Here is an 18,338-nt window from a genome sequence, read left to right as displayed (position 1 = left end):
ATTTGTTGTACTCCCATCCTTCCCCAAGCCAAAGCAGTAGTCAAATAAAACAAAACAAAATCCTCCCAAACCAAACCCAAAAACTACCACCTGCTTTCTGAATCCAAGAAGTCTGTTCCTACTTGGAATGCCTGCTTGTCAGGTGCAAAGATAATGTCTCTGTCAAAGTGAGATGCCTTCTGCGAGGGAAACCCTTACTATATCTGAGATATAACAATGGTATGAAGCTCTGTAGTTCATCAAGAGTTAAAATTTAACTCCGAAACAATCCTGAATCAAGTTTGGGTAAATTGTTAAATGCCATGTTTACATGTCACAGAAGGTCTTCGAATGCTATTTATTTTAATCAACATTATTTGAAGTTCATGAAGACATTTCTTAAGTCAGCTGTTAATACTAGTTGATACTGTTAAGTAACACTTCAGAACCATTCAAAGACCACTTAAGCAATCCTTTCCCCTAACTTAATTATTCTAGTTCTGGAGTTTTCTGCAATACAGATCCTCCCTGCCAAGAATCCCAGTCTCTAGATGAGATGTAAGAGTGAACTGTTGCAGATAAACTGCACGTTTTAAATGAAAGACAAACCATAGTTTGCAAAGAAAATAAATTTGGAAATATGTTCTATGGAGGCAAAAATAATCCATGTAATTATAAGAAGTTAAGATTAAAAAATTTGAAATTCCTTTTTATTTTGGTTTTTGGGCCACACCCAGCAGCGCTCAAGGATTATCCTGGCTCTGCACTAAGAAATTGCTTCTGGCAGTCCAGGGAACCATATGGGATGCCAGGGATAGAACCCAGGATGGCCACATGCAAGGCCCTACCTACTGTACTATCGCTCCAACCCCCAAAAGTCTGAAATTCTTAATGGTCTGTCTTCAGTTCCCAATGTCCACAATTGCCTTATTTATGTATTACTGATGAGAAAAATTGTTCTACGTGACTGAATTTGCAATAAATGGACATTGATGAGAAGAAAAAGGAATCTGATGCAAATTATATAGCTTTTATTATTAATAAACATTATTATCCTGAATGTCATAGAAAGATTACAAATCAAATGGGAATGATTTACTGATCACTCAGCATCATCCTTATAACCCAAAGTCCTGGGCTTTTAGGGTCTTCAGGGAGCCTGAGACTATTAGCACAGGACTCAGCCTTCCAGATTCTTACCTGTTTCTGTCTTTCTGTTAGGTTGGTTATGGTTTCTTGCTGCTCTTAGCATGCCTGTCTTTTACAGTAGCCAACCTCTCGTGCTGCTTTCTAATCTACTATGAGTTAAGGTGTCAGGTTATTAGAGCTAGATTGGAATTAATACCCAAACTCTTCTAGATATTTACTGGTTAATGATCTATCATCCAATGAAATCTACTGTTCTTAATATCTGCCTACATCTCAGGAAAAGCCGGTATATTGTAGTTGTGTTATCCCTAATGTATGTGCAAAGTATACTAACCTTTAACTTGATGGATTACAGTTATGATTTCCTGAGCAAATTCTCCTGAAGGTTTGTTTTCAGTATTCTGAGTTGAGTCAAGATGTTCACCTGGAGGAATGTCCTCACTTTGCCTGCCAACAGCAACCAAATCATGTGATATCTGTCTCTCTAAAATGTTTATATGTTTTACTACATTTGAAACTCTATTTTACTGCAAACATAATTGATTAAAATGAATCAAGCTAGCCATAAATCTAAAAATTGTGTATCTTTTCAGATAATGAAGGCACTAAATTGTATGGCATAAAACAATAATGAGGAGAAAAGAGTTAAAGCTGCATAGATGAAGTCCTTCTCAATTCAGAGATCATTAAATATTTGCCACCTTAATAATATTATCGTCCAAATCCTCAATTAAATATTCTGTATTTTAAACCACATGGCAAGATATCAAAAACACTAAATATGCAAAATTTATTCTTTTTTTTACTCTAAAATATCTGTACAACTATAGACCCCACAAGCTTATACTGTCTTAAAATATTAGCACCCTTGGGGCAGGAGCAAGGCAGAGCATTTGCCTTGCATACAACCAACCCTTACAGTCAGCTGAGCTTGCCAGGAGTGATCTCTGAGTACACAGACAGGAGTAAGCTCTGAGCACCAGTGGATTCAGGCCCAAAGCAAACAAACAAAAAATATTTCCACTCTTGAAAAGTTAATATCAAATACAAATGGTCAGCTGAGCTTGCTAGGAGTGATCTCTGATTGTACAGACAGGAGTAAGCCCCGAGTACCAGTGGATTCAGGCCCAAAGCAAACAAACAAAAAATATTACCACTCTTGAAAAGTTAATATCAAATACAAGAGCTTCTTTCTCTGACTTCTTTATCTCTATCAGCAACATGAAGCTTAGATTAGTATTTCACAATCAGATTCTGTTGACAATAATTTAATCACAAAAGATCCACTAAACTCAGAAAACAGCTGTTAGCGAAGTGATACTAATTAAAACTAATTATGGCCACAAAAAGAAAAAAAACAATTATAGAATTTATCCTAAATGCATCCTTAAAGGAATGCTAGCATTTACACATAACCCCAGCTAGCTGATGACTTTCATGCTTTCTGAGTTTTTATCATGTTTGATAAGATCTCACTCAAAATCCATGGCTCTAACAATTATTGGGGTAAGCTTACCACAGCCCGCATCACAGGGGGTTTTATTGGGAGCTTATAAACTTTACTTTGTTTGATCTTTACAATAAATTGCCCAATGGCAAAGATACTATGACACTGTGCTTTGCTATACATACCAGAAGCTGAGCCCATCCCCAGAAATCACATTTTTGCAAATGTCAAAATGGAAAACTGTACCTATTCCAACAAGGTTGCTCCTGCTCAAAAGCACGATCAGAATCACTTTACATGACACAGAAGATAAGGTCTTGATAATTCATATTTTGCTACTGGTTTCTTTGGGGTTGGGGGCCACAGTTGGGAGACCATGAGTTGCTAGGGATGAAACCCGAGCATCCGTCTGGGCATTAAGGTTCAGGGCATGTGCTCCAGCCTACGGAGCTACTGGACCTAAATCAGCACTTCACAGTCATTCTCCCTCTCGGTCCTTAACTCGAAAGAGCACTGGAGTCTTCTCCACAGTCAAATTCACTGGTCAAAGCATTGAGATGTGTAATTGCTGGGGTGCTTTAGGAGCATGTTACAGGCTTTGAAGACAAATATTTAAAAAGAGCCCTTGAAGATGCTCCCTTCCCCCAGAATACATGACTCAAACAGCAGGAACACTCAGGTGGAAGCAGGATCCAGGCTGTGGGGATAGGCATATGCACTTATTTGTCAAGTCACTTCAGAACCATAATCACAGGAGGGAACAGGAGATAGTACTGTAAAATCTCAACTGTGTAGCTAAGAGATATTTAGTGATAAATTCTATGAGCTAAGTAATTGGCTCTTTATCAAACTCCACTAACAACAAATTATAAATCCCCGCCACTGCATATGATCTCCCACGCACCACCTGGAGTAATCCCTGAGCACTGTGCAGTGTGGCCCCAAACTCCAAAAACAAACCATTTTTCAGGAGACAAAGATGTTCAATCAGAAATATAAAAATGATCCATCCTTACTGGAAAATTGACCAATGTTTCTTATTGCATCCTTGCTTTTGCCTAAGAGAAACCCAAATGATAGAGGCTTCTACTTGCTTTTCAGATTAAATAATTAGTAAATTATGATCATTCTAATCTCTACTCCCTTCCCAAACCTCAATCCATAGAAATACAATGGTATGCATTGAAGCCATACTTAAGTCCTGATATCCTTGTATTTAAATTTGCTATCAGTTAACAATTTTTTTTTGGTCACACTGGTCAATGCTCAGAGGTTATTCCTGGCTATGCACTCAGAAATCGCTCCTGGAAGTCTCAGGGGACCATATGGGATGCCGGTATTTGAACCAGTCCTTCTGCGTGCAAGGCAAATGCCCTACCTCCATGCTATCTCTCTGGCCCCGACAAATTTATTCTAATTACCTCACTATAATATTTTAGTAGAGGATATTAAATCTTCTATTCTGTTGTTTTGTTTTTTTGAGGCCACACCCAGCGGTGCTCAGCTGGCTTTGCACTCAGGAATCACTCCTAGTAGGCTTCTGGAGACTTTGTTCTAGGTATCTGCATTTATAAATTTATTTATTTATTTTTTTATGTATTTATGTATTTATGTATTTATTTACGTTTGGGGCCCACACCCAGTGATGCTCAGAGTCAGAAATATCTGACTCTGCACTCTAAAATTACTCTTGGCTCAGGAGACCATGTAGTGTTGGTAGAGGCCTTTGGATTGGTCCTCATATTGCCTTCTAATTAGATGTCTCTCGATTGATTCCTTGGTTTACATGTTAAAAAGATGTTTCCCTATTGCCTTCTCATATGGCTTTTCCCCTCCCCTTGGGGGTGGGCCTTGTATTTCCCAATAATGGCTGCATTGGAGGCCTAGAGGGGAAGCTGCCATCTTGGCTCCTGGTTCCACATGGCTCCTGGTTCCACATGGCTTGTGGGTGAACAGATTGCTGTGTGAGTTTCTGGCCTGCTATTCCATCTCAACTGTGTGGATTATTTCCTGCATTGGCATTGCTGCTGGACCTGCATCTCTTGTCCTACCCAGACAAGAGGCATGGAGATCCCTCTCCCTCTCTGAGGATTGTGGAATGCACAACCCACCATTTCACAATATAGGATGCCAGGCATCAAACCTTGGCTGGCTACATGCAAGACTAGTGATCTACCCTTTGTACTATCTTTCTGACCTCTGCATTTATAAATGCAATTGCCCAGATTGACATTTTTCTTTTTTACTCTTAGACATTTATCAATAATTTAATAATTTGATAAAACTCTCCAACATAGTAATTAGAAAGATATGACTGATGAATTTTAGACAATTTTTAAAAGTAAGAGTCCAGGAAACACCTGCATTCTAATACCACTTCTATTACTGATCTCATGAAATTTCCCAAATCCCCTTGCAGACTGCAACACTGTTTTTTCTTGAAGGTTATTTCCAACTCCCTTCCTCCTGAGTGCTATACATAACAAAGAAAACATAAACGCATAAAAGACTACATTAAGCCTTTTTTTTGGGGGGTTGAGTCACACCAGCAGCGCTCAGGGGTTACATCTGGCCCTACACTCAGAAATCACTCCTGGCAGGCTCGGGGGACCATATGGGATACCAGGGTTCGAACCACTGACCTTCTGCATGCAAGGCAAGCATTCTACCTCCATGCTATCTTTCCAGCCCCACATTAAGCCTTAATTTCCACATTTAAAGAAAAAACAGGGCCCGGAGAGATAGCACAGCGGCGTTTGCCTTGCAAACAGCCGATCCAGGACCAAAGGTGTTTGGTTCGAATCCGGGTGTCCCATAGGGTCCCCTGTGCCTGCCAGGAGCTATTTCTGAGCAGACAGCCAGGAGTAACCCCTGAGCACCGCCGGGTGTGGCCCAAAAACCCCCCCCAAAAAAAAGAAAAAAGAAAAACCAACTGCATGACTAAACAATAGCATAAATTTAAACACCAAAACCTACCCTCTGAAGGCTTATAATACAAACCAAATCCATATAAAACATGCCAAGTTTTCCTTTCTATGTTCTCTTCCAATAAACTACTAAGAATTTGTACAGCGCACTACAGTGCCTTAAACAAACACTTTCCCAAATACTATCTTCTTTGCTCCCTTCTTCCTAAAAATAGAGGATTTGAGGAATCAAGGAAAAGGGTACAGTATCTCATTGCCTTTGTTTTCTCAAAAGTGCCTGGCAGGATCCCTCATCAGTTTATATCCTTCTAACCAGCCCACAGCATGCCAACCTCTGCCAGCCGGAGCTGGGCACGGCCTGTTCTGTCAGTTGATCCTGTCAATTAAACTCCTGTCCCTCTGTTCTCATTCACTGCTGGCCCAGAAGCACGGAGCTCAAAGATCCCCTCTATTTTCTCTTTGTTAACTCCTGAACACCAAATCTTCCTCTGTGCCCCATAAATGTGACATTCACCAATATTGGAAACCTTCTCCTGCATCAAGGGAAGGGGGCATTCTCCAGATCAACCCTTTAGTATCAGGTAAGTACCTCCCCACCACCTCCATACCGGGCCATAGCATTGTCAGTAAGGCAGGGAACAGTGTTTCTGCTACCCTTCTACATTACTGCCAGTTCATTCACTTTTCAATCTGAGAATTCTTTAAAATAAGGACAGCATTTGCTTTGATTTCAAGAGTCAAGATTTTAAATATGATTGACTTGGCCTTGACATAAATAAAAATTCAACTGAAAATTAAACATGGATGTAATATAGGGCCGGGAAGGATGTTCTGGGGTAAAGCATACCTTGTATGTGTGAGGCTCTGTGTTCTATCCCTAGCACCACACAAAATAAACAAAATTGATAAGGGGGGATATATTGTTATCGGCCAGTCACTTTGAAATGTGACCCAAATTTAAGCTGGAACAAAAGATAAATGGACAGACATGTGACTGGGAAAAAGGATTAAAATGTTACTTGCAGGAATTAATTACTGGGGATATAGGCACCCACAATTCTTTCAGATTTTGTGTTTGAACATTTTCATAATATTTAATGTTGGGATGACAAAATATTTAAGACACTTTCCTTAACCCTGATGCTTATTGCTTCAGATAAAGACCAAAGACCATGGAGGTGGCTGAGGAGATGAAGTCTATGCCTTCCTTGCATGGGTGTGGCCTTGGGTTTGAACACTCAAGTGCCACCCAAGTACTGCTGGATGCGGGTCCCTCCTCCCAAAGGATAAAGAGCTTTTTATCACCGTTATTACAGTTCAAAGGATGGAATCTCTATAACATGAGATAGGGCACAAAATTGTTCACACGTCATTTGTAGCAATCAAGTATACACATAGACAAAAGATGCTATATTAAAATATTCATAAAACTGTCCTAGAATAGTAGGATTTTGATTCTCCATTTGTCCAACTGTCTGGAATGCCATATCTACAAATGCTCTCTTTGCACACATAAATACACAGATTTACAATTTTTAGTGTTTTTAAGTATACAAATGTAAAAAAAAAACACATGAAGGTACTGCTCAATTTCACTTCAAGAAAAGGAAGAAAATATTTTACCAAATAAAAGACTTGGGTTTACATACATTCTCACCAAATATTGCTTCTCCATTTCTAATTCTAATAGAGATCTGAATCCACCTAAGTGTACCACATCAATGTGTTCCATAACATACTAATGTCATGAACAGGGTTAGCTGGCAGTCAACACACCTTGGTCTTACTCTTCTCCATATCTGTAGATAATTTTACAGTGGAGCCAAGCAAGCTAACCTGCATTAGAAGCATGCGATATACTGAGCCAGTGTGCTTTTCTTTCCAATCATTAAGAGCAACTCCCAATGGGGCCGGAGAAATAGCACAGCAGTGTTTGCCTTGCAAGCAGCCGATCCAGGACCTAAGGTGGTTGTTCGAATCCCGGCGTCCCATATGGTCCCCCATACCTGCCAGGACCTATTTCTGAGCAGATATCCAGAAGTAACCCTTGAGCACCGCCGGGTATGGCCCAAAAACCAAAAACAAAAACACAAACAAGAGCAACTGCCAAGTCCTATGTCAAGTCTTTTTCTACACTCTAGCCTCATTTCCTCAACCTGGGTAACTCAGAACAGTGAAGCTCCTGTTTCAGTGAGCAGGTAATAAAAACCATGTGAAATCATCTACTCCTTTGAGTCTCGAGGAAATGAAGGGGAGTGAAACCCTAAGTGCTCAGATTCAAGCAAGTCACATCCTCTCTTGGGGTCTCACTGTGGCATAAGATCCCAGGTTGCTAAGGTCCTTCTAAGACAAAAATTCTATGACTTTCAGGCATCAGGGGGAAAAAACAGACTCTGTAAAAGTGAACATAGGATTGATTCTTTGAACTCCACCCCACCTGCACCCCAAAAGCAGCAAGGTGGAAACAAGCCAATGAGAAATGCCCTGGTGCAAGAGATTTATCCCTCACTGCAAGATTTTCTGGATAAAAAGTCATATCATTCTTCACCCCTCAGCAGACATTATTATTATTCCAGCTTAAAGGTGTTCGGAAAGACACACTAGGCACCCATGAAAGATAATTAATGAAAAATAGTATACCTGGATGTTTCTAACATTTTCGTGTCAACCTTAATCAGAAGGGATTTGTTGACTTGCGGGGAGGAAGATTTGGCATCGGAAATGCTGCTTTTCTCATTGTCCTGCTTATTGGAAGAGCTGCTGTCCATGCTGCCTTTCTCGCCCTCTGTCCTGCTGAGCTCCTGCTTATTACCACAGGGCTTCAACATACAATCACTTTTTGATGGGTAAGAACTTGCCCCATCTTTCTTGGCCACTTGACCTGGCTCTTTGCCTTGCTCGCTCTCAGTCTCCCTTCCTCTTCCCAAACTAAAACAGCTGGAGTCTCTGCTGGTCTTGCTTTTGGGAGCAAAGTATTTTCGTTCATCCACCTTTTGACTTTTTCCATCGAAAAAGTCTTGGTCCTCAGAGTCAAATTTGGGCCGCTTGTGGTAGTGGTCATTGGGCACCCTGGCTGGCGGCTCCCTGTGTGAGTAGTGGTGCATGTAAGGTGTCAGGTCCCACTGAACTCGCTTCTCTCGGTGTGAAGAATGCTCGGGTTTCCGATGCTCATTTCTGGCAGGCTCTCGGTTGTTATATCTCTCCGTGTACTTAGGTCGGTCGGACATGTATTCATATTTTCTGAAGTCATCCTTCTGGGGATACCTTTGGTGACACAGAGCAGTTTAAGGACACACTCAAGAAAGTGGGAAACGTTTATGTGGGGGACATGAGACAGTAGCATTTACGATTCTAGCCACACCCAGCAATGCTCAGGGATTATACCAGCTAGGTACTCAGGAATAACTCCTGGTAGTGCTCAGGGGACCCAAGGGGGTTCGGGGGATCAAATCCAGGTCAGCCGCATGCAAAGCAAGCACCCTCCCTGCTGTACTATCGCTCCAGCCTCCTATCAAGATGATTTACACTGAAAAGAAACATAGCATTCTTAGGAACAAACTATACATTTTAATCTTTTTTGTTAATTAAAATTATTTATGGTACTTGGTACAGGAAGTTATTCCTAGTTGAGTTTCAAGTACTCGATGTTCAATACTTTAGAAAAACTTTAATTTGGGGCACTGTAGTTCCCAAACTGTTATTAGGCGTTCTTATATAAACTATTCTAGCACTACACCCTCCATCCACCCATGTCCCATGTCTACTTCCCTCCTCCACTGTCCCAGGGTGGCCCCCCCACCCCTGCAAAATGGTCTGCTTCCTACTAGAAACTTCTCAGTTTCAGCTGCCTCTGGCCATTCCTTATTTCTTTTTTTTTTTTTTTTTTTTGGTTTTTGGGCCACACCTGGCATTGCTTCAGGGGTTACTCCTGGCTGTCTGCTCAGAAATAGCTTCTGGCAGGCACGGGGGACCCTATGGGACACCGGGATTCGAACCAACCACCTTTGGTCCTGGATCGGCTGCTTGCAAGGCAAACGCCGCTGTGCTATTTCTCCGGGCCCCATTCCTTATTTCTTATTCTGTTTCTTCTTACCGACAGATAAGAGATGTCACTTTATGTGTGCCAATACTTTTTAGCCAAAAGCTTTTCAAGGTAGTGACCTTCAACTATAAAGAGGGGAATACTGATTATGGAGACACCTCCCATAAACCCTGGAACTTCCCTGACATTTCCCTTTTCTTTTCCTTTCTCAATAAAATCTTTTCTGAAAGAAAAAATATAATATACATTTTCCCCTTGGAGGCTTTATACCACATGACTCAGGCTGAATATTTCCCTATACCTCTTTTGGTAGGTGCTCCTTCTGTCAAAGTCATCAAAGCCTCTTCTAGACGACCAAGAATATTTCTCATCGTGGATCCTCGGGTGCTTCAACTCATCGTCATGCCGTTTTCTTTCAAATCTTGGCGATTCAGGTAAGGATCTCGGGGGCGATTTCCTTTCTTTCCCACTTTCTCTCACTCTATGGTCATCCGGAGCATACCTCCCTGGCATGTTTTGCGAATAACTGTCTTTCTGGTAGTCTTTGTAGGCTATGCCCTCGGAGTATTTTGGCATGTACTGAGATCGTCTGTTGCCATCCCCTCGTACTGATGAATATGCTCCATAAGGCTTATAATCATAAACACTGTCTCCACAGTCCCTTCGGCCACTCGGGGAAGGCAATCTTTTTCCATATGAGCGGTAAGGTATATTTCCACAAGGATGTCTTGACTTACTCTGCCCATATTTGTCATCATCCATTCTCAATTTTTCTTCCTTCCGATATTCATCATCATAATAGCCATAAGGATGTCTTTGCTTATAGTGTTCAGAATGTCTTGGTCCTGGTGATAAAGTCCTAAATAAAACAACAGTTTAGTCCACTAAGGAACAATAAACTAAGCTTGCCTTAATGTCACCTTCTTATAGACTAGTTCTTCCCATTGCTCTTCCACTCAACTGAGGCTACCGATTTGCTCCATCTGCAGGATAAACTGTCCATTTAGATCACAGTTACACCCAACTCCATGCAAATAAATGGACAGTGTGCATATGGCCTGGTGCAGGAGGGCTGGCTTCGCACAGCAGGATCCAGGCTGGAGGACTGTTGCCAGCAGAGTGCTGGCAAAAGGGCCAGTCAGCAAAGGCTTCAGAAATTTCAAGGGTCAGGTATGAAATCAGCAGAAGGAACAGATGGACAGACTGACAGATAGACGGACAGATGGACACACACATACACAGAGTCTATCCAACAAGACAGACAGCTGAAGTTGAGCTCAACTGTAAGAATCTGTGATGTCGGGCCGGGCGGTGGCGCTAAAGGTAAGGTGCCTGCCTTGCCTGCGCTAGCCTTGGATGGACCGCGGTTCGATCCCCCGGTGTCCCATATGGCCCCCCAAGCCAGGGGCGACTTCTGAGCGCATAGCCAGGAGTAACCCCTGAGCGTTACCGGGTGTGGCCCAAAAACAAAAACAAAAAAAAAAAAAAAAAACAAAAAAAAAAAAGAAAAAGTCTTGAACTAATGAAACATCATTATGTGAAAGGGGCCGGGCGGTGGCGCTGGAGGTAAGGTGCCTGCCTTGCCTGCGCTAGCCTAGGACGGACCGCGGTTCGATCCCCCGGCATCCCATATGGTCCCCTAAGAAGCCAGGAGCAACTTCTGAGCGCATAGCCAGGAGTAACCCCTGAGCGTCACAGGGTGTGGCCCAAAAACCAAAAAAAAAAAAAAAAAAAGAATCTGTGATGTCGCAATCACTCCCAACTCAGACAAAAGACTAACATCTGTTTCTTCAAAATACTGTCTCATCTACTAAGGCTGTAACAAAGAACACCACCACCAAAACCAATAACAAATAAGGCAAGGTGAGAGTGAGGTGAGGTCCTAAGACTTGGATTCACGTTTAGTTCCTCCAGGAGAAAAACACCATGGGGTTGGTGTATGGCTCCTCTAAAACAGCACACACCTTGCACATGTCATGCTGGGGATCAGCTGCAGGTATTGCATACCTGCTGCACCCCAGCACTCCCCAGCACAACAGAGATAGCCCCACAACAGCAGGGAAATAAAGAAGACACTAGAAGGAGGGTAACTGCTTTTCCCCCAGGCCTGCTCCCCAACACATAAATGAAGGTGCTATCACTCAAAGAGCCTATGAGCTTGGTAACTGCCCTGGATGTAGCTCTAATGCTAGCCCACAGCACTTTCTTCCCGGGGCTCCCCTCTTGGTCCCCTGCCTGGCCCACAGGGAGGCCTTTATTCCTGCTAAGGGAGGGATGGAGGGATGGAGGATGGGTGAGAGAGGGTGAGAGAGAGAGAGAAAACAATCTCGCACCAGGAGGCCGTTTCCTCCAACCTGCCACGTTCAACTTCTCCATCTCCTTCCTCCCTGAGAGTGAGAAACTGTGAATCCAAGATGGAGTGGCTGTCGCATCCTAAACCGCTACAGGTGAAAGAGCCACCAGGGAAACCCTTTGTACTTGGCATGTCTGGGTTCCAGCTCTGAGCCAGGAACCAGGCTTATCTCCTGCATTGCACAAATGAGGACTTGTGTGCCAGACGCAGCTAAGACCACCAGCAAAGCTTCCCCTGAGTGTGTTCTTCAGTAGAAAGCCTATTAGCCACTAACTGCACATCATCACAGGCAGCAAGCAGGGCCTCTAAGGAGTCTTCAAAGCAAGCAGCCCCTTCTCCCCCACCAAAGAACACAGCTCGTCAGGCTAAACAAAACAGCCCAGCCCAGCCCTGCCTCTGACCCTGCCCTCACATTGGGCACCAGGGCTGAATGGTGAGGAATTCCCTTCCCCAGAGGAAAGTGGCTGGGGTGGCTGTTTGCACCATTAGGTTTCTTGTAAAGGTCTTAGGGACCCATGAAGCCTCTGAGGAGACACAGGTACATCTTTCCAAGTCTGGCATTCATTCAGTAGCTGTGGCACTAGCAGGTTTTGTGCCAAGGAAGCCTGAAAAAATGGAGCGAGGGCCTTCCTCAGGGCTCTGAGCTGGTTGGTTTTCTGTCTGCAATGAAGAAAAATGTCTCCTTCAAGGCAAAGTCTGGGTGTAAGTGAAGCCCCTAATAGAGGTCAGGTCACCCTGCTCGATCCCTCTAGAGTGGGCCTTTCGGGGGCTCAGATTGAGAGGAACACAGCCCGAGGAGCCCTGGCTTCCTGCTGTATTGGGAATCATAATCTCTTGGGGGGTTCAGGGAGGCAGGCTAACAGAGTAGCATGGAGCTCAAGTGTAGAATCAGCCCCTTTATCATTTTTGAGCAAGTCCTAAGGCTGATGTCAAAACTCAGGCACGAAGCTTGGCAGGATTTTTATTTTTTTGCCCACAGCAAAGACTACTGGAAGGTCCGTCATGTTAAAGCCATTTACAGGTCCACTTTTCCTAGTTCCCCTTCACTCACAATTCGGCCTTGGTGTTCACAGAATGAAAACTGTTGATGACTGATTGAATAAGAAAATATGAGCGGCCAGAGAGATAGCATGGAGGTAGGGCATTTGCCTTGCATGCAGAAGGTCAGTGGTTCGAATCCCGGCACCCTATATGGTTCCTTGAGCCTGCCAAGAGCGATTTCTGAGCATAGAGCCAGGAGTAACCCCTGAGAGCTGCCGGGTGTGCCCCAAAAAAAACAAAACAAAACAAAAAAGAAAATATGAACACACATCATGAATGAACATATGGCCAAGTCATAACAACATGGAAAAGGGGGCTAAGGGTGGAGTTCCATTGTATAGCACTTGCCATGTTCATGTAAAGCTTTGGTTTCAGTCCCAAGCACCACAAAGTAAAAAGGATCTTGCTGTCTTCTGTATCTGTAATTATGGTACCTTTGTATGAACCAGTATTTGGTAGTTACTTCCATAGTTCTGAACCTTTGGTTCTATTGTCCCTTGTAATAGAAGACCTTTCCTTCTGCTTTCAGAAATGTGACCCATCCTTAAGCAGCCAACTAGAATCTCAACTCTCCTTTGAAAAATGTCTTACTACCCCCAATCCTTGGCACCAAAGCAGACTTCACCCCTACATGTGGACCCAGGCAGGAGCACTGAACTTTCCCCATTTCATAATTGCCTTTAGCATTGAACCCTCCTCCAGCCTCAGTGCCTGCTGAGGTCCATAAAATGTCATCCCTGTCACTGTAATCCCAGAACTGCTCAGAGCAAGTATACCATATACTAGCTGAGCTGCTCCAATTTAGTAACATATATAATATAGTGGCATGACCAACCTCGAAAGAGCAGAGCTAAACTACAACTGAATCATTCAAAACAGGAAGGGCAGAGACACGAATCATATCCTGACATATTGCTAGTTCCAGTGTGCTAGAGAGAAAATGCTGGTTTGCATTCACTGGTGGGAACAACCATGCTCTTCTGCCTCCGAGACAAGCTACTACATGGTTCTGGGGGAGGGAAAGCTCCCCAAACTACCTGTCACGAGCATCAGATTGTTTAGCGGAGAGCTAGGAAGATTAAGGGAGTGGCAGGGACCTGTTTCCTGGTGATGAAAAAGAGGAGGAGGAAGAAGAGGAGGAAGAGAAGAGAAAGAGCAAGAGGATAAGTAGGAAGAAGAGGAGCAAGGGCTGGCAAGACAGCACAAGGGTTGTTAAGGTGCCTTCCTTGCATGCAGTCAACCTCAGTTTGATCTTTGGCACTGCATATGGTTCCTCTGAGCACTGCTCAGTACTTCACGAGTGAACCAAAACCAAAGAAAAGCAAAACAGAAAAAAGAAGACACAGGAAACTCTGAACCAAATAAAATGCACACAAAGAGTTCTAAACCATTTACTGATGGAAAAAAGGCAACACTCAAAAATGCCTGTGTCTCCCATCAGTCCAGGGCATAAGCATTTCTATGCAGGATAATTGATGCCATATGCCAAAATAAACGCAGCTGTCGGTTCCTGAAAATGTCGCCTCTACTCCTATAAAGCACCTACTGTGAATAACCTGGCCCAGGAATTTACTCCATTTCAAATAGCCCAAACTCATGATCAAGGGGCAAATCTCAGAGATGCTTACCTGTATGTCCGCCTTGGGGATCGAGAGAATGAAGACGACATCCTTAGCTATTTCAGCCGCTGTGTCCTTGTCCACTGCAGCGAAACAGTCTCACCAAGTGTTCAATGAACCTGAAATCAGTCCCAGAAACAGAGAATGCCATCACCAGTTACTTAAGCCTTTTGTGCCTCCCTTTCCTTATCTGTGAGATGAAGAGAACCAAAGACTATTAGAATAAAATACATAAAATCATCAGAAAGTCAACTTTTTTCAGTCAAGATAAAACAATAATTCAGTAAAGGTAAGAGTAGTTTTTGCGGGACCGGAGAGATAGCATGGAGGTAGGGCATTTGCCTTGCATGCAGAAGGACGGTGGTTCGAATCCTGGCATCCCATATGGTCCCCTGAGCCTGCCAGGAGAGATTTCTGAGTGTAGAGCCAGGAGTAACCCCTGAGTGCTGCTGGGTGTGAACCAAAAACCAAAAACCAAAAAAAAAAAAAAAAAAAAAAAAAGTAGTTTTTGCAACCCACTGTCGTTGGTTGGTTGGTTGGTTGGTTGGTTAGTTTTGGGGGGTGAGGGTTCATGCTTGTGCCCAGGGTATACTCCTGGCTCTGTGCACAGGGATCACTTCTGGTTTAGCAAATGAATCCGGGTTATGTCGCATACACAGCATAGAGCCAGGGGAGTAACACCCTAGAGCCTCGATGGCGAATCTATGGCACACGTGCCAGCGGTAGCACATGAAGGCCTTGCAGCTGACATGTGGGAAGGTCCACAATTATGATACGCAGCGCATGCCGCATAGTTTTTAGATACTAAAATCTTGTTATTAAGGTTTAATTGACTTGCTGGCATTTTTGAGAAAATTCTTTGGTTTTGTGCAGCAGTTTGGGCACTCAGGCTGAAAAAAGTTAGCCATCACTGCCCTAGAGCCACCAGGTGTGGCCCAAAAGCAAAAAGGTAGTCAGGCCAAGGAGCCTAGCATGTGGGGTCTGGGGCAAGCACACTATGGTCCCAAGCACCACAGAGCCTAAGCATTCAAGGAACTGGCTCTTGACTCTGAAACACCAATTAGAAGACTCCTCAAAAATTTAAAAAAAACTTTCAAAAATGTAAAATAAATGCAAAAGCCCTAAGTCATACAAAAAAGAACCCTGTGGAACAAATTGGAACAAATGCACTGTGGTTTCATGATCTCCGAGTTGAAGCCATTTAAAGAGATAAGAATAATGCTTGGTCCCACTGCAACTGCTAAGTCAGTATTCCAGAAAAAAAAATTCCCAGAGTCCCACTCTGTGAACAAAACCACCAGTGCCTTCCCGTCCTTCACCACATGTATAAACATTTCATATAGTCATAGTCAAAATGTTTGGAGATACTTAATGTGAGAGCCTGTATTTTCCATTGCTGGATAATATGAATGACAAGGCCTAATTACAGTAATTCATTGCTTTAACTTCTACCAAATATACTAAAACGTTAAAAAAATTTTGCCATTTAATGAAAACAAATAATGTCAACTAAGTAAAATTGAAAAGGTATTTGGTTTTTCAGGCTTGAAGACCATCCAAGGGTTAAGGTATATACGTGCCTGGCATACAGATGACCCTGGTTTGATTTCCTGGTACCACATAGTCCCCAAACACCGTGAAGGTAAACCTGGGTAATCCCAATCACTGCAGGGCCTGAGAATCACCATATTCTCGGCCTTTGCATTAAATTGCTGGAACTCCTGAGCAATGGTATGTGGCCCTCCACCCTCCAAAAAGGTAAATGGTTTATTGAAATTTTTAGTTTTAAGGGAGCAATAGCTGTAGGAAGTGATTTTGGGGTATAACCTATAGTAGTTGTTATTTACACTAATATAGTCTCAGTTCTGATACTATAATTAAGTGGCCCCAGATGCCTGATGGATGCACATGTCCCTGAATAATACATGTAGCAATCATGCACATAAGATTAAGAAGTGTTATGTCTCAGGGGGAAGAGCACTATCACAGCAGGACATTTGCCTTGCATGTGGCAGACCCAGGATGGACCCAGGTTCAATCCAGGTATCCCATATTGGTCTCCTGAGCCTGCCAGGAGCGATTTCTGAGTGCAGAGCCAGGAGTAGCCCCTGAGCACCACTGGGTATGGCCCAAAAACAAAAAAAAAAGGTTTATGTCTCATTTATTATAACCTCTTTCATATTTCTAAAGATATTGTAGATGCTTATGGTTATTCATAGTGAAGTGACGTACCACTACCGTCATGTGAAGTAGCATACCGTTATCATCACGTGCACACTGGTGTGAAAGGGGCTTCTCTGGGGCCTGAGAGACTGATAATGATCCTCATGACTCTTGTGTTGGGAGCCTGGCAGCTCTACTATCTGTGGGCCTCAGTGCTACAAATGATTCCCAGCCATACCTTAGTCAGGTGTGTATAAACACCATGTACACAAAAGGGAACAACCCCCAGCCAGCACTACTAAAAGATACGTGAGCACCATACCTGGGAAGTGTGCTCCCAGGTGAGCATGTGTGTGAGCACTGCTGCTAGGCCAGAATGTGAGCACCAGAAGTGACAAGTGCAACCCCCACTGAGCAAGTGCCTTGGCAAGCCCCCTAGCCCAGTGATTGAGCACCACAACCTAGGATGCGACTCTCACCATCTCCAGAGCCAGGCCCGAGTGCAACCCTGGTCATCACCATAGCAACAAGGCAGGGAAGCGAAGTGGGGGGAAAGAGTTTAGCAAAATTAATAAAGAACATGAAAATTATTTTAGAAAAGGGCATGTTTATTGCTTCAAGGGTATTTGCTAGCTATTGCTCTAATGGATTTGAAAAGGAAGCAAAATATATAGTCATAGGATTGAAGAGATTACTCACCAGAGGAAGTGCATTCAATTCCACTCGTGTAAGCTCTAGATTCTTTCCAAAAAGAAGTGGCCCTAGAAAGAAATATTCAAATGCAATATGAAACAATAATCATATAGAAAGAAAATGTTTACTTAGCAAATAAAAATCGCCAAAATCATCAATTCAACAAATTTCAGAATACCTATTATTTTCCAGGCACATTCCTGAGTAAATAAAAACAATAAACAAAATGAGTTTTAAAGCAATGAAACAAAAACGAGTAAAAATTCCTACCTTCATGAGCAATTAATCTACAGAGGGAGCATATGACTTAAAGAAATACAGAGAAGAGAGAGAGAGAGAGAGAGAGAGAGAGAGAGCACAGAGTTAAATTAAAGCACGTCGGTTTACTCACAGTTGACTCAGCTCAATCCCCAACACCACATTGTATGGCAATATGTACTTGGTTAAAATAAATATAAGCAAAACGATGAATGTTGAAAAGAGAGAAATTGAATGAAGAACAGAGAAATGAATGTGAGAGAAAAATGATTAAAAAAGAGAAATTGAGAAAGAGGAAAAGATTTATTATATAGATGAAGAGATTTTGACAGAGAAAGAGAAAATGAGCTAAATAGATTTCATAGAAAAAAGATATTTAGACACAGAAATAGCCAAAGAAAAAAATTAAATAGAGTATTTCAATAGATAGATAAGATAGGTAGATGATAGAAATATAGATAGACAGACAAGTCCAAGCAACCCCCCTCACAAATTTCATTATCAAAAGACTCACAGGGAATGGAGACATGGCTCAGAGATAGATTAGAGATAGATGATAGATATAGACAGACAGACAGACAGATGATAGAGATAGATAGATAGATAGATAGATAGATAAATGATAGAGAGATAGTCCCACAACTGCCCCCTATCAGCAGGAAGCAGC

The 18,338-nt window shown here is 42.7% G+C and overlaps 1 protein-coding gene across 1 annotated transcript in view; it reads right to left on the bottom strand.

Moving 5' to 3' along the window:
• The window catches only part of BCLAF3 (BCLAF1 and THRAP3 family member 3), a 28,602-nt gene extending 13,995 nt beyond the window's left edge, over positions 1 to 14,607 (bottom strand). The window contains exons 1-4 of the mRNA XM_049767447.1: positions 14,567 to 14,607; positions 9,846 to 10,403; positions 8,143 to 8,766; positions 1,463 to 1,575 (exon numbers count right to left, since the gene is read on the bottom strand). Of these exons, the coding sequence (XP_049623404.1) occupies positions 1,463 to 1,575; positions 8,143 to 8,766; positions 9,846 to 10,403; positions 14,567 to 14,607 (1,336 nt within the window). The remainder of the gene's footprint in view (positions 1 to 1,462; positions 1,576 to 8,142; positions 8,767 to 9,845; positions 10,404 to 14,566) is intronic.
• Positions 14,608 to 18,338: the final 3,731 nt, after the last annotated feature.

This window comes from Suncus etruscus, chromosome X (genome assembly GCF_024139225.1).
Source record: "Suncus etruscus isolate mSunEtr1 chromosome X, mSunEtr1.pri.cur, whole genome shotgun sequence".
NCBI classification, from domain to species: domain Eukaryota; kingdom Metazoa; phylum Chordata; class Mammalia; order Eulipotyphla; family Soricidae; genus Suncus; species Suncus etruscus.
This window is presented reverse-complemented; position numbering and strand designations above follow the sequence as displayed.